This window comes from Mus caroli, unplaced genomic scaffold, assembly GCF_978045245.1.
Source record: "Mus caroli unplaced genomic scaffold, Mus_caroli_1 scaffold_3, whole genome shotgun sequence".
Taxonomy (NCBI): Eukaryota; Metazoa; Chordata; class Mammalia; order Rodentia; family Muridae; genus Mus; species Mus caroli.
Window position 1 is genome coordinate 74,051,970 of NW_028227258.1, and position 11,781 is coordinate 74,063,750.

Sequence of the window (11,781 nt, forward strand, 5' to 3'; positions counted from 1 at the left end):
ACGTCTACTCTATAGGCTCAGGAGCTCCTCTAAGGAGCCTGGGAGATGGGAAGCCAGGAGCAGAAAAGGCAGGTGAAAGGTCCAGAGGTGGGGAAGAAAGAGTGGCAGAGACAAGGCAGGAGACCTTTCCCTGAGAGACCTAGGCAGGAGCAAGGTCAGCCTGTGGGTGCTAATGAGCTCATCCTGAACCTTGTGACAGGCCAGTGTCATCGTAGGGAAACAGGTGGAGAGAGTGGGAGTCAGCTCTAGAACCCAACACTCGGACTGGGGCCGCAGGGCTGGGGAAGGGAATAGAGGAGATACTCATGGCAGGCAGGTAAGGCACAGGTCAGCTGACCTGCTGGGACAGAGACCTCTCCCATTACACTTCAGAAAAGGCTAACCGGGCCATTGACTACCACTGCGCAGGGAGCCACAGACGGGTTTTACATTTTAAAACATTTTAATAAAATTAACCAATAAATATTCTAAATCACACAGACTACAAGGATAAGGAGTAGAGGCCAGAGAGACAGTCTCTTCCAGGGAGGACCCTGGAATGGAGCTGGGACTGCTGACCTGGGAGGGTCAAATGGCAGTGGGAGGGTTCTGAGCTTCTGCCCCTCTCTGGCATAGAGAAGGCAAAGAACAAAAGGCCTTGGAGGAAGCAGTGACCCTCAGGAGTAAGGGGAGAGCTAGTTTGTAAGATGGACATGGGAGGGAGGTTTGTGGCCTGTAGCGGGCACGGAAGAAGTCTCAGGCAGTTCTTGGACCCGTAGGCACTCACTCTCGGACATAGACCCTGGTGCACACAACGTCATCTGCTGTCATTGTCTGTAAGGATAGAGGTAGTTAGCTGGTGAAGTACTGGGGCACCTTTCATTTAAAGGAGGGAGGGGATGGGAGGTAGACTGTTTTTACTTCTAAGCCCAAACAGGCAAGAACAGATGCAAGGATGCCGGGGGCATCATTGCTGGGGATCAAGCAGAAACCCACTTACTCCTGGAGCCCATAGGCAGTCAGGGATAGCCTGCTGGAAAACACTGGGCTCCTCTGGGCACATCTTTGTTGCACCCAAAAGGGTTAGCATTTCCAAACAGTCCCCATCGAGAGGTTGAGGGGTGTGGCCACAGCTGCTCTTAAATCTGCGGGAGCTTGGAGCCCCGCAGAGAAAGCTGAAGGCAGCAGGGATTCTTCCAGGGGAGGGGATGGGGCAGGGCTCACCAGGATCAGCTCTCCATCATTGGTCAGTTCTCGGCTCCAGGAGGTCTTGGGGCCCTCCCCCTTCAGAAGCCTCTGCTCGCACACCATTTTGTTTCCACTCTCCCATTTCACCAAACTCTGCAAGAGACCAGAGGCCAAAGAGCTCACAGTAAGGGCCTGCGCAAGTGAAAGGGGGCAGAGGCAGACCCCTTTCCAGCACCCTGCACTCCTAGGGACTCCTTCATGAGAGCGAAGAGTCTAGGGAAGCTAGATGTGGCAAGTAGGTGCTGTGATGCGGAGGGGGCCCTCCCTGTCCCTCACCTTACAGGGTCTCCCATCCACGGTCTGCTCCTCAAATTCCTCCCCGATCTTGAAGTTAATCTCCGTGGTTCGCACAGTGGTGGAGGTTTTGATGTAGAAAGTGTCATTCTCCTGTTTGATCTCGACAGCTGGCTTGGAGGCTGCAGCCACAGCGATCTTCCTCATCATCATGTTCACCCCTGCGGGGAGAGAGGACAGATAGCTCTGGCACCGGCTGCCATGAGACAGCTGGAGCAGCCCCATCTTGATGGCCTTGTGTGTGTGTGTTGGGTGGGTGGGTGGGGGGTGGAGTGTAGGGGTGGGGTGATAATAAGGAAAGAGGAGGAAGGCTATACATTGAAAGAGGAAAGAGAGGGATCCAGGTGAGGCAGGCTATATGACCCCACCTTGTTGAGTCAGTAGGTAGGCAGGACTCCCCAAATTCCAGCAACACATTCCTAGCACCCTTAGGGTCAGCTTCCCCCATGTGTTAAAGTTCAGTTTCCCTCACTCTGGCCTGTCACCACTGGGTTTGAGACTGTGAGGTAGGCTGGCCGTTACTAAATTCCCCATGCCCACTTGCAGGGTAGACCAGGCAAGCAGGTTGCTTCCCTCTCTGCCCCAGTTACCTACCTGTTCTATTAGGTCTCTACCCTGTTAGGTCTTTATTTGTACAATCCCTGCCCCTCCCAAACCCAAGGAGCAGATTCTCAGCCGAGGAGGATACATACAGAGGAAAACTCGAAAACTCGGTGACCCTGAGCTTAAGCGGCTCTGGCTTCAGATTCCTCAACTGCCAAAAGGAAACAGCAGCTTCTTCTAATTGTCCCATGGCTCCACAGTAAGAATGGGGGACACACAAGGCCAAGTGCACATTCATAGTTTCTAGAAACTTTTTTTTTTTTTAATAAAAGCAAGTACAATGGATGAAAGAGCCACAACATAGCAGGGCATGGTGGTGCATACCCTTTTTTGGGAGGCAGAGGCAGGGGGGATGGATCTCTGAGTTCAAACTCACCAACCTGCTCTATAGAGTGCGTTCCAGAACAGTCAGAACTACACAGAGAAACCCTGACTCAAAAAACCATGAGGAAAAAAAAAAGCCAGAACATAGTGAAACCCATTATTACATGCAGGTAATATATGCAAATAAAAAAGAAAAAGCGGAAACTAGGTTTGGACAAAGTTTCCTGCGCCAGACTGCTCTCTGTAACATTCCCAGGTCTCTTTCAAAGGAAAACTCTGCTGTCTTGAAAGGAGGGAAGGGAGCCGGGCATGGTGGCGCACGCCTTTAATCCCAGCACTTGGGAGGCAGAGGCAGGCGGATTTCTGAGTTCGAGGCCAGCCTGGTCTACAGAGTGAGTTCCAGGACAGCCAGGACTATACAGAGAAACCCTGTCTCGAAAAACAAAAAAACAAACAAACAAAAAGAAACAAAGAAAGAAAGGAAGGAAGAAAGAAAGGAAGGAAGGAAGGGAAGGGGAAGAGAGGATGGGAGTGTTCTGCCTCCCCTCTGATGTCCCTAGCCCAAGAATCATCCAAGGGCCGTCCCGCTCAGCTTCTGTGTATTTAGAGTCTCTGTGTCCTCATTCATATATTTTCCCTTCCCTGCCCCCATTTCATTTACAGAGGACTCTGTAAATGAAGGAGAGCAACCCTCTGCCACCAACAGGAGGCTCCACCCCCACTTTTCCAAGCCTGGTGAGGTGAAGAACTGGCCCTTCAAGGTGCTACAGGGGACAAGCCACTGCCACCGTGCAACCCCCCTCCCCGCCCTCCCCATATATACACACAAATACTCATGCATTCCATAGCTCTGGGTTCCTGAGACATTTCATTCAGCCCCAAAGTGGACTCACCCAGTCCTAACTGAAAGACCTGCTGTGTTTGCCCTGATTATCATGGTGAGCCCTGAACTCCCCCACAACATGGACCCTGAACGGGGACTGTGGAGTCTCTGGAGGCTGTGTTCAGGAGAACCCCGCCTCCCCCAGTCCTTGGTGCCTGCAGAGCTGGGGTCCTGGCTCAGCTGACCTTGGCTGACACAGGCAGTTTGTGTAACAACGGGTCTGTTTGCAATCTACCCCCTAGCAAGTCGCGTGGCTCAGAGAGACCCTGCGGGGAGGACAAACATTCTGAAGGCAGACTGTAGGATTGGGCCTTTCTCTGCAGCTGGAACCCGGGGTGGGGGTGGGGGTGATGCCAGGCTCCCACATTCACTGCAGAGAGGGGCCAGAATTTAGAGCGAATGGGGGAGGAAACAGCAATAGATTTTTCTGAAAATTTCTATTCTCTGATCTTTAATTTCACAAGGGTGGAGCAAGAAAACTGGGTCTGACTCTAAGGATCCTTGCGGTTAGCTGACACAAAGAGAATGAACAGCGAGGAAAGATGAGAACAGAGGCCCTACTGCCCTCGCAACATTCTTTTTAGCTCCAGACTCACTCTTATACAGCCCCTAGCTCCTCAAGGGTATCCCCTGCTTCCCACAACAGGGGCTCCTCTCCAGTGCAGAAATGGAAGGCATGCTGACCCTTAGGCTCTGGGGTAGTTTCCACTCCCTGGGGCGGTTAACTGCATCTCTCCGCAGATGTCTCTCCTTTCCTATACCTTCTAGCTCAGTCGCATCCTAGAGGGTAGTAGAAGGTGGGTAGGGAAAGTCTGGGTGGATCCTGTGTTCCCACCCTTGGCTAACAGCCCAGTTGCGCAGGGTGCAGCTGGTCTGTGTCGAGGAGGGAGGCAATCCTAGACTTTCGGAAATGGGGATTGGTGTTTCACACGAGGACATTTGTTGAAATCTAAGAAAGTGGTAATTGTCCAGAGCGATTTTAGGGCTTGGGAGCCGGTTGCTGTAGGAAAATATGTGTCTCACAGGTGGGGGTGGGGTGGGGTGGGGTGGGGAGACTGGAGTGGGAAGTGCAAGGTGTGGGGGAGGGTCGGGGAGCTGAAGTGGTGGACCACCTGGTGGGCGGAGCCAAGTGTTGAGGATAATGGACCTGTCGTCGGGATTGGGTTACTGTTAGGGTACGCGGAAAGATCTTGGAATGTCCGAGGGGCTCCCTGCCTGGATTCTGGATTCTTAAAGCTCAGAGCCAGGTGCTCTGGTCAGCAGGTCCAGGCGCCGAGGCTAGCCAACCCCTCCTGAGACTAACCTCGTGCTTCTGGTTTCTACTTGCTTCACAGGCTCTGAGTCACCGTTGAAGCTGGCACTGGTGGGCGCCCAGCCTCAGAAAGTAGGATTTAAGAGTCTTGGGCCTGGTGCCCCAGGACCCAGGGTATCCGGGCACGCCCCTTTCCTGGGATGCAGGCTCCCAGGTACATTCCCTGATTCGGCCTCATTCCGTTTATTCAGCCTCAGCTCTAAAGACCCCAGCGCCCTTCTTGCCCTCCCTTTCCAATTCACGAAAACCTCCTTACCCAGAGCTTTTAGCATTTCCTCAAAGTTTTCCGATCGGATGATCTTCCAGTTGCCAGAAAAGTTAGGCATAGTGGCAGCAAGGTGGTTTTCTCTTTAGATCTTCAACTAGAACACTGGACGTTGAGTCCTTTAGGCTAAAGATACTTTGCTGTCTCCTTTGCAGAACAGATCCTTCCACCTGGGGACCAAGCCGCGTGGAGGACAATTGCACAGCCGCTGGGCGCCAGAGCTCTAGGCTTTTATACCCAGCTGGTGCATGAGGCGGCCCCGCCCCCGCCCCCGCCCCGCCTTCCACACCACCTGGGGGCCCTGCTCTGTGACCACTTCACCCCCATCCTTTCCGGAATCCCTCCTGTTTCTAGAAATGTGGGTGGGTCCAGGGTTCTCCAAGAGCCAAGATACCCTTCTCCCGCATTAGTAGGCGGACCGAGAAGCGTCAGAAGGCAAGAACCGGGTTTGTGCCTCTGGCAAGAACAGGGCACGGCTCGCCTGGGTCACGGATGCTCTCTGGGTCTGCAGGGCGAACACAGGTCCCGTTTCACCAGTTCCCTACTAGTCCTCTACCAGATTCGGTGCTCTGGACAGCTCGGCGCCAGGCATCCGGAGACCCCACTAGCGCAAGAATTAGGGGCTCCTGGCAACCGGCAGTCGAAATGGACTCAATGAAACAACTCGGAATTCAAGCGTTCTTTTGGGTGACACGGAGGTACTGCTCTGTCCTCCACCTCTTGACTCAGCTCTGGGTTCAAGTAGTGCCTGGGGACGCCTGAAGTGAGCACAAGGCAACTCATTCATTCCTCTCCAAGCCCTGGACGGACATTGAAGGGTTAAGCAGGAGCCCCCGGCTCGAGGCTAGAAGGGCAGAGGTCACAGCCAATCACTTGACACGACTCTTTTATTAAGGCGCTTTCTCGGTGGCTTCGCTTCCCTGGGCCCCCTGGGCCACAAAGGGGGGAGAAAGACGCCCAGCGCCCCCCAACCCCCCCCCCCCGCGGCTTGCCGCGTTGCCACTGGAATTGGGGGAAGGCTGGCTGTGTGGGGAGGGGGTGGGTCTGAGACGTCCCCATCCAGAGCTGAAAGTGTGGTGGATCAGCCGCTCCTCTCCGAAGATGATTTTTACGTGGGTGAAACCCTAGTGGAAAGACAGCGAGATAGGAGCAGAAAGGACAGGAGCGGCCTCGGAGGCACGCGGGTAACCCAAAGCCAGAAACAACGTTGCTCTGTGCTGGAGCTACAAGTGTTTGCCCTTTCTTTGGCATTCGTCCTCAGTCTCCCGGGGCCATCTTCGTAGTCCCCTCAGGATCTCAAACAGGGTCCCTGGCCCCTTCTCATCTAGGTGGCCAAGGTTGGAACAGGCAGCCCTGACCTGGTGAACTGGGGACTTGGCAGGCTTTGGTTGGGGAGTCGAACTGAGCTGAGGACAGGGCCTGAAGGATTAACCTCACTCAGAGGCCAGACAGTGTCACGAGAGTCAGGTCTTCATCGAGGCAATCCCGAATAATGGGGTGTGGAAAACTTGAGAGGATGAGGGAGGAAGGCTGCCTCTCAGAAGGGCTTCTGGATCTCCGCTCTCCCCACCCCCCACCCGGCCACCAACACTCAGAAGGGAGTAGGACAAGCCGGCTTGAGTCTAGGACTCTAAATTTTAAAGCGGAATGCTTATTTGGGAGCGGGGGCGGGCAGGGGGGGCGGGGGCGGGCAGGGGGGCGTAGGAGGCATAGGCTTCTGGAAGAGGAGGCACGTGGGTCTAGCAGTTTCGCCACTGCAGATGCTTAGCTAGGTGGGAGAAAGGGGAATCTGAGAGCGCTCTGAGTATAGGTTGCAACCTTTCCCGCGTTCAGTGCAGCTTTGCTGTAGGTAGGTACAACGGGATGATTATTGGTTCTGACAGTGAAATTTGGCTTCTAGACCAAGAAATAAGGAATGGCCTGCAGAAGGAACAACGCAAAAAAACAGGAGCCTGATGCTCCCCTCCCACTCCCCCAGTGTCCCTACCTCCCATACCGGTGGTCACTGTGTCAAATTTCTACTTCTCCAGACTCCTGGAGCCCAGGTAGCATTTTCCCTCTTACAAGAGAAAAGGGCAGGCAAGCCCTTTTCCAGGAGCCTTGAGAACTTTACTGATGGTCATGAGGATGATGGGTGAGGACACAGCCTAGGAAGGAAGCCTGGGATAGCAGTTTAGAGGAACCCAGGTCAGGTGGAGAGTCCCACTAAGACTAGAGCCCTGGAGGAAGTTTCCCCAGGTGGGAGTGGATGCCCTGGGCCCACTCCCTTCCTTTTACCCCCACCACCTCCCTCCTCTAGCAACTGGCTAGGATTTCCAGAGACAGAAGGAAGACAAAGGGAAGTGGGACTGGGCGGGGAATTCTTTCCAGATGTGTTTGTGGTTTGGCAGTTCAGGGCCAGAGCTCCTCACACCCCAACTTTGCTGAATGAGGGAGGGAGGGGGCAATATGCTAGGGCTAGGGCTTTTGGCCTCCAGCAGCCCTTTTATTCCAGGGGAATCTGCAGACATGAGCAGCTGGGAAGAGACACTGAGGGATGAGGGGCCTAGGAGGCGGGCTAGCACAAGTGGATGGGGTATCCAACTAACAAGGGGACAGGGGCTAGGGCCTCAGAGCTGTTCAATGGGAGGAGCTGCCACCATTAAGAGCCCCAAGCCCAACTACTGGTTTTAATTTCCCACTGGGATCAATAAGGAAAGGAATTTCCCGGTGCCTCTGGTCTTTCAATTATAACTAAATCTGCTGCAGATCTGCCCCAAGTGACCCCATTCCAGTGATCATAGCCCTCTTGGGGGCCCCTCTCCCGACAGGAGTTGGAGACACAATAGGGAAGCGGAGGCAAGCGGAGGATGGAGTTGGGAACAGAGCAGTGCAGAGTGAGGGTCACTCTGGTGCTTTGTTCCATTGTGTGGCTAGGAGGAAGGTGGTCTCAGGCTTAGAGCGGAGGAAGAGAAATGGGCTGAGATGGCAGCAAGAAACAAGTTAAGAGGGCTGCAGTATAGGAGACAACTCTACCCTCTCTACCCCTTCCCATGAGGCCATGGAGCATGAGGAACCACCAAGTCAGTCCATCATGGAAGAGGCCAGGGTTGACTGGGGATAGGAAGAGCAGCAAAGTCACAGAATCCCCAGCCTCACCCCCATCAGGACCACAGAGAGACTCTGCCAAGGTCGCTACTGGTGGAGGGGTTTGCTGAATGTGGTATTACTGTCTCTATTGGGTCAGTAATTGTTGAGCCGGACTTCCAAAGTAAAAGCCAGCCAGTTTGGGCTGGAGGAGGAGGTGGTGGTGGTGTTCTGAGCCAGAACAAAGGCTGGCTGTCATGCATTAGATCTGTGTCTCCTGAGCCCTTGCACCCTCGGGACTCTACTTGCAGAGAGCCTAGATCGACAGCCCACCTTTCACTGGGGTCCTCCATGCCAAAGGGACTCTTTCTGGTACCTCTGCCTGTCTCCCTGGCTCAGAGACCCAGCCTTTGTCATTGTAGCAGAATGAAGGGCAGTAGAACCCCAAAGCTGTAAGACAGGGTCAGGGACCTAGAAAGAAAGCAACCTACCTCCCAGAAACATTTGGATGCAGAGCCAGAAAAGAACAGAGGACCCTGAAAACCCTGATTTCCACCCAAAAGTGGAAGATGCTGTGATCTGCAAGGCCAGCCTGGGGTCTGGCAAGGGAAGGCAAATAGGACCAGGAAGACAGCACAGGAGGCTGGAAAGAAACAATAGGAAAAGCTGAGGCAGAAGGAGGGGCTACCACAGGCCAGAAGAGGGTCTGTACAGCACCCAGGCGGGGCCTCTGTTGTTCTTGGCTCTGCCATGCTTTTCCCAGCTCCAGCTGCCAACGCTCTCCTCAGGGCTGGGCTGGGCTGGGCTGGCTGAGCCAGGAAGACAGGAGGGTGGGGTAGGGATGCACTGGCTGAGGACGTGTCCAGACTTAGTCTCAGTCCCCTGCTGGGAGACTGACCTGCAGTTACACTTGGGCTGGCTCTATGGTCTGGTTTCTAGTACTGTACCCATCTGCCACAAACACAGTGTCCTGCATTCAGCCCTAGCAGCCAAGGTAGGAGGGATGGGCTGCGGCCATGGGCAAGCTCAACAGACCGGACCGATAGGTTTTATGGCACATGGGGAAAAGGGCCTGTTCTGAAAAAGACACATAGCTCTAGACAGCCCAGGCATCTCCAACTCTTTGCCCAGGGCACTGGGGCTGGAGAACCCACAATCCAGTCACCTCCCTGGTGCTGCTTTTCCTGCGCTCACAGAGAGCTGGGATCTGAAACGCTCCTCTGGTTTCCCATGCCACTGAGATGCTGAGGTTCAGAAGAGATGGAGGCAACCCTTGCCATCTTTTTTTTGTTTGTTTGTTTTTCGAGACTGGGTTTCTCTGTGTAGCTCTGGCTGTCCTGGAACTCACTCTGTAGACCAGGCGGGCCTCGAACTCAGAAATCCACCTGCCTCTGCCTCCCGAGTGCTGGGATTAAAGGCGTGCGCCACCACCCCCGGCTAACCCTTGCCATCTTGAATCAGTAGATAAGCAGGGTTACAAGTCTACTTTAGGGGCAGAGAGGGATCAGTGGTTAAGAGCACTTGTGCTGTTTTTCCAGATGGCCTAGGTTTGAATCCTAGCTCCCACATGGTGACTCACAACCTTTCATAACTCTAGTTCCAGTGGATCTGATGCCCTTTCCTGGCCTTCCTGGGTACCAGGCATGCATTCAGTGTACAATATACATGCATTCAAGCACATACACATAATAAGGCTATAGATTAAAAAAAAAAAAAAAGAATCCAAGTATCTGGTGCCTTACTCAGTTCAAGGCCTTGTTCTTCACCTGACTTCCACTTCTATCTCTAAGAGCAAGGCCAGGGAGTGGATGAAAGAGCAGGGTGGGTGAGGGGAAGAGGTCCCCACATTCACCTAGATCTAACACTATGCTCTGGACTGCATGAACAAAATGGGAGAAAGATATATGAAGTGGCAAGTTCTGATTTTCCTCCCTGTGGGCAACAGTTCTGGAAAAAAAAGTTCTGTCAAAGCAAAACTAAACTGTCCCACAACCACCCCAGACCCCTACCTCATCTGGTCTGTCAGGGTTCCAGGATGCCTCACTCCCAGTGGGCACTGGGCTGAGGCCCGTGAACTTGTTAGCCTGAGTATGTATGCTATCCAAGTGATGTCTTCAACTCTCTCCTGCCTGCCACTCCTCTCACTTGAGCCAAGCCATCCAAGTGAGAGCTTTGGAACTTGGGAATTAGCAGGAACATTTCCCTGGGGAATCAAAGAGGCCAGTATTTCCTGGATTTTATAGCTGCCAACCATGCTGTCATTCAGTCTTGGTCTCACACCTCTCAAGTCCTGGTAGCACTGGTTTCCCTGTGATCTGGGTTGTCAGTGGTGGGTCTTCCTAGTACACTGGTAGCTGGCCCAGAGCCAGAGATATTCAATGATCAGGACTCACAAGAACACCTTTCTACCTACTCTGCTAGCCAGCCCAGTATGCGGCAGCCAGGCTGGATTCTCTAGGTGTGGGCTCCAGTTCCCTCCCAGCAGCCTCGGCATGGCACTCCTGCCTTCTTCCTCTTTGAACTATAATCTGGGGCTTCTCATAGATTCTTTTTTGTTGTTGTTGTTTTTTCGAGACAGGGTTTCTGTGTAGCCCTGGCTGTCCTGGAACTCACTTTGTAGACCAGGCTGGCCTCGAACTCAGAAATCCACCTGTCTCTGCTTCCCAAGTGCTGGGATTAAAGGCGTGCGCCACCAACACCCAGCTCTCAAAGACTCCTTACAAATAAGTAACCAACTGTGCAGGCTAATTCTATGTCAACTTGACATAGACTGGGGTTATCTGAGAAGAATGTCAATTGAGAAAACGCCTCCATATGATTGGGCTGTAGGCAGGCCCAACCTATTGTGGTTGTGCCATCCCTAGGCTGGTGGTCCTGGGTTCCATAAGAAAGAAGGCAGAGCAAGCCAGTAAACAGCATCTCTCCACAGTCTCTATATTAGCTTCTGCCTCCAGGTTCCTGCTGTTTGAGTTCCCAGCCTAACTCCCTTCAGAGATGGACAATAAGTATGAAGCATAAACCAAATGAACCCTTTTCTCCCCCAATTTGCTCTTGGCTGTGGTTTCATCATAGCAGTAGTAACCCAAACTAAGACACTTCACTGAGCAGGATTCCATAGGGTGTAATCATAGGGCACGGCCTTTGGGGAACTCGCTGCTCTGGCAGAGATTCACTGTGCAGCTTGCTACTCAGAAAGGTTGGGTTAGGATCCCAGGCCCTGGACTGAGAAACTTCTTACTCAGGCTAACATTATGCATGCAGTCTTCTGATCTATGTCTACCCTAGAGTCTCACTCTGGAGCACTGAAGGGTATGTGGGACCCATTCAATTTGTGTATGTGTGCCTACGTGTTTATAGGGCACACATATGTGCCTGTGCACACATGTGGAGGCCAGAGGTTGATGGTGTTTTGTTAGAGACAAGGTCTCTCTTCATAGCTTTGGCTGCCCTGGAACTCACTCTGTAGACCAAGCTGCCCTTGAACTCAAAGAAACTCCATAGTGAGACCATTTCAAAACCCCAAACCTTAATGATCTTCCTATCTCTACCTCACGAGAGCCAAGATAACAGATAAGAGCCTCTAAAACCCAGCCTTGCAAGGTTGACTGAAAACCTTAGTTTTAGGCTCAGGTCTCTTTCCATCTGCTAAACTTGTCAACTACCCAGCTGGCTATCCACAGTTGCTCAGGAAGCCAGAAACTACCCACCTTATCTTTCTCAAACCCTCTTTGTTGGTGAATCCTCCCCTGGGCTTTGTTGAAGTATTCAACACATCTATCCCTCTCTTGTCCCAACCTCCTGATCCTG

At 53.0% G+C, this 11,781-nt stretch overlaps 1 protein-coding gene across 1 annotated transcript; it reads right to left on the reverse strand.

The window, feature by feature from the left end:
• Positions 1-481: 481 nt before the first annotated feature.
• On the reverse strand, positions 482-5,111 carry Crabp2 (cellular retinoic acid binding protein 2). Its single transcript, XM_021158879.2, has 4 exons — positions 4,900-5,111; positions 1,504-1,682; positions 1,204-1,320; positions 482-813 (listed from the first exon to the last, which is right to left on the reverse strand). The coding sequence occupies exons 1-4, from the start codon at positions 4,967-4,969 to the stop codon at positions 763-765; spliced, it is 417 nt and encodes a 138-aa protein (XP_021014538.1). The 5' UTR covers positions 4,970-5,111; the 3' UTR covers positions 482-762.
• Between the last annotated feature and the right edge of the window lie 6,670 nt (positions 5,112-11,781).

Coding starts and splice junctions, on each gene's coding strand:
- Crabp2 (XM_021158879.2), bottom strand. CDS start 4,969: ATGCCTAACTTTTCTGGCAACTGGAAGATCATCCGATCGGAAAACTTT. Junction 1,683..4,899: donor GGAAATGCTAAAAGCTCTGG/GTAAGGAGGTTT, acceptor CTCTCCCCGCAG/GGGTGAACATGATGATGAGG. Junction 1,321..1,503: donor TGGATGGGAGACCCTGTAAG/GTGAGGGACAGG, acceptor GGTCTCTTGCAG/AGTTTGGTGAAATGGGAGAG.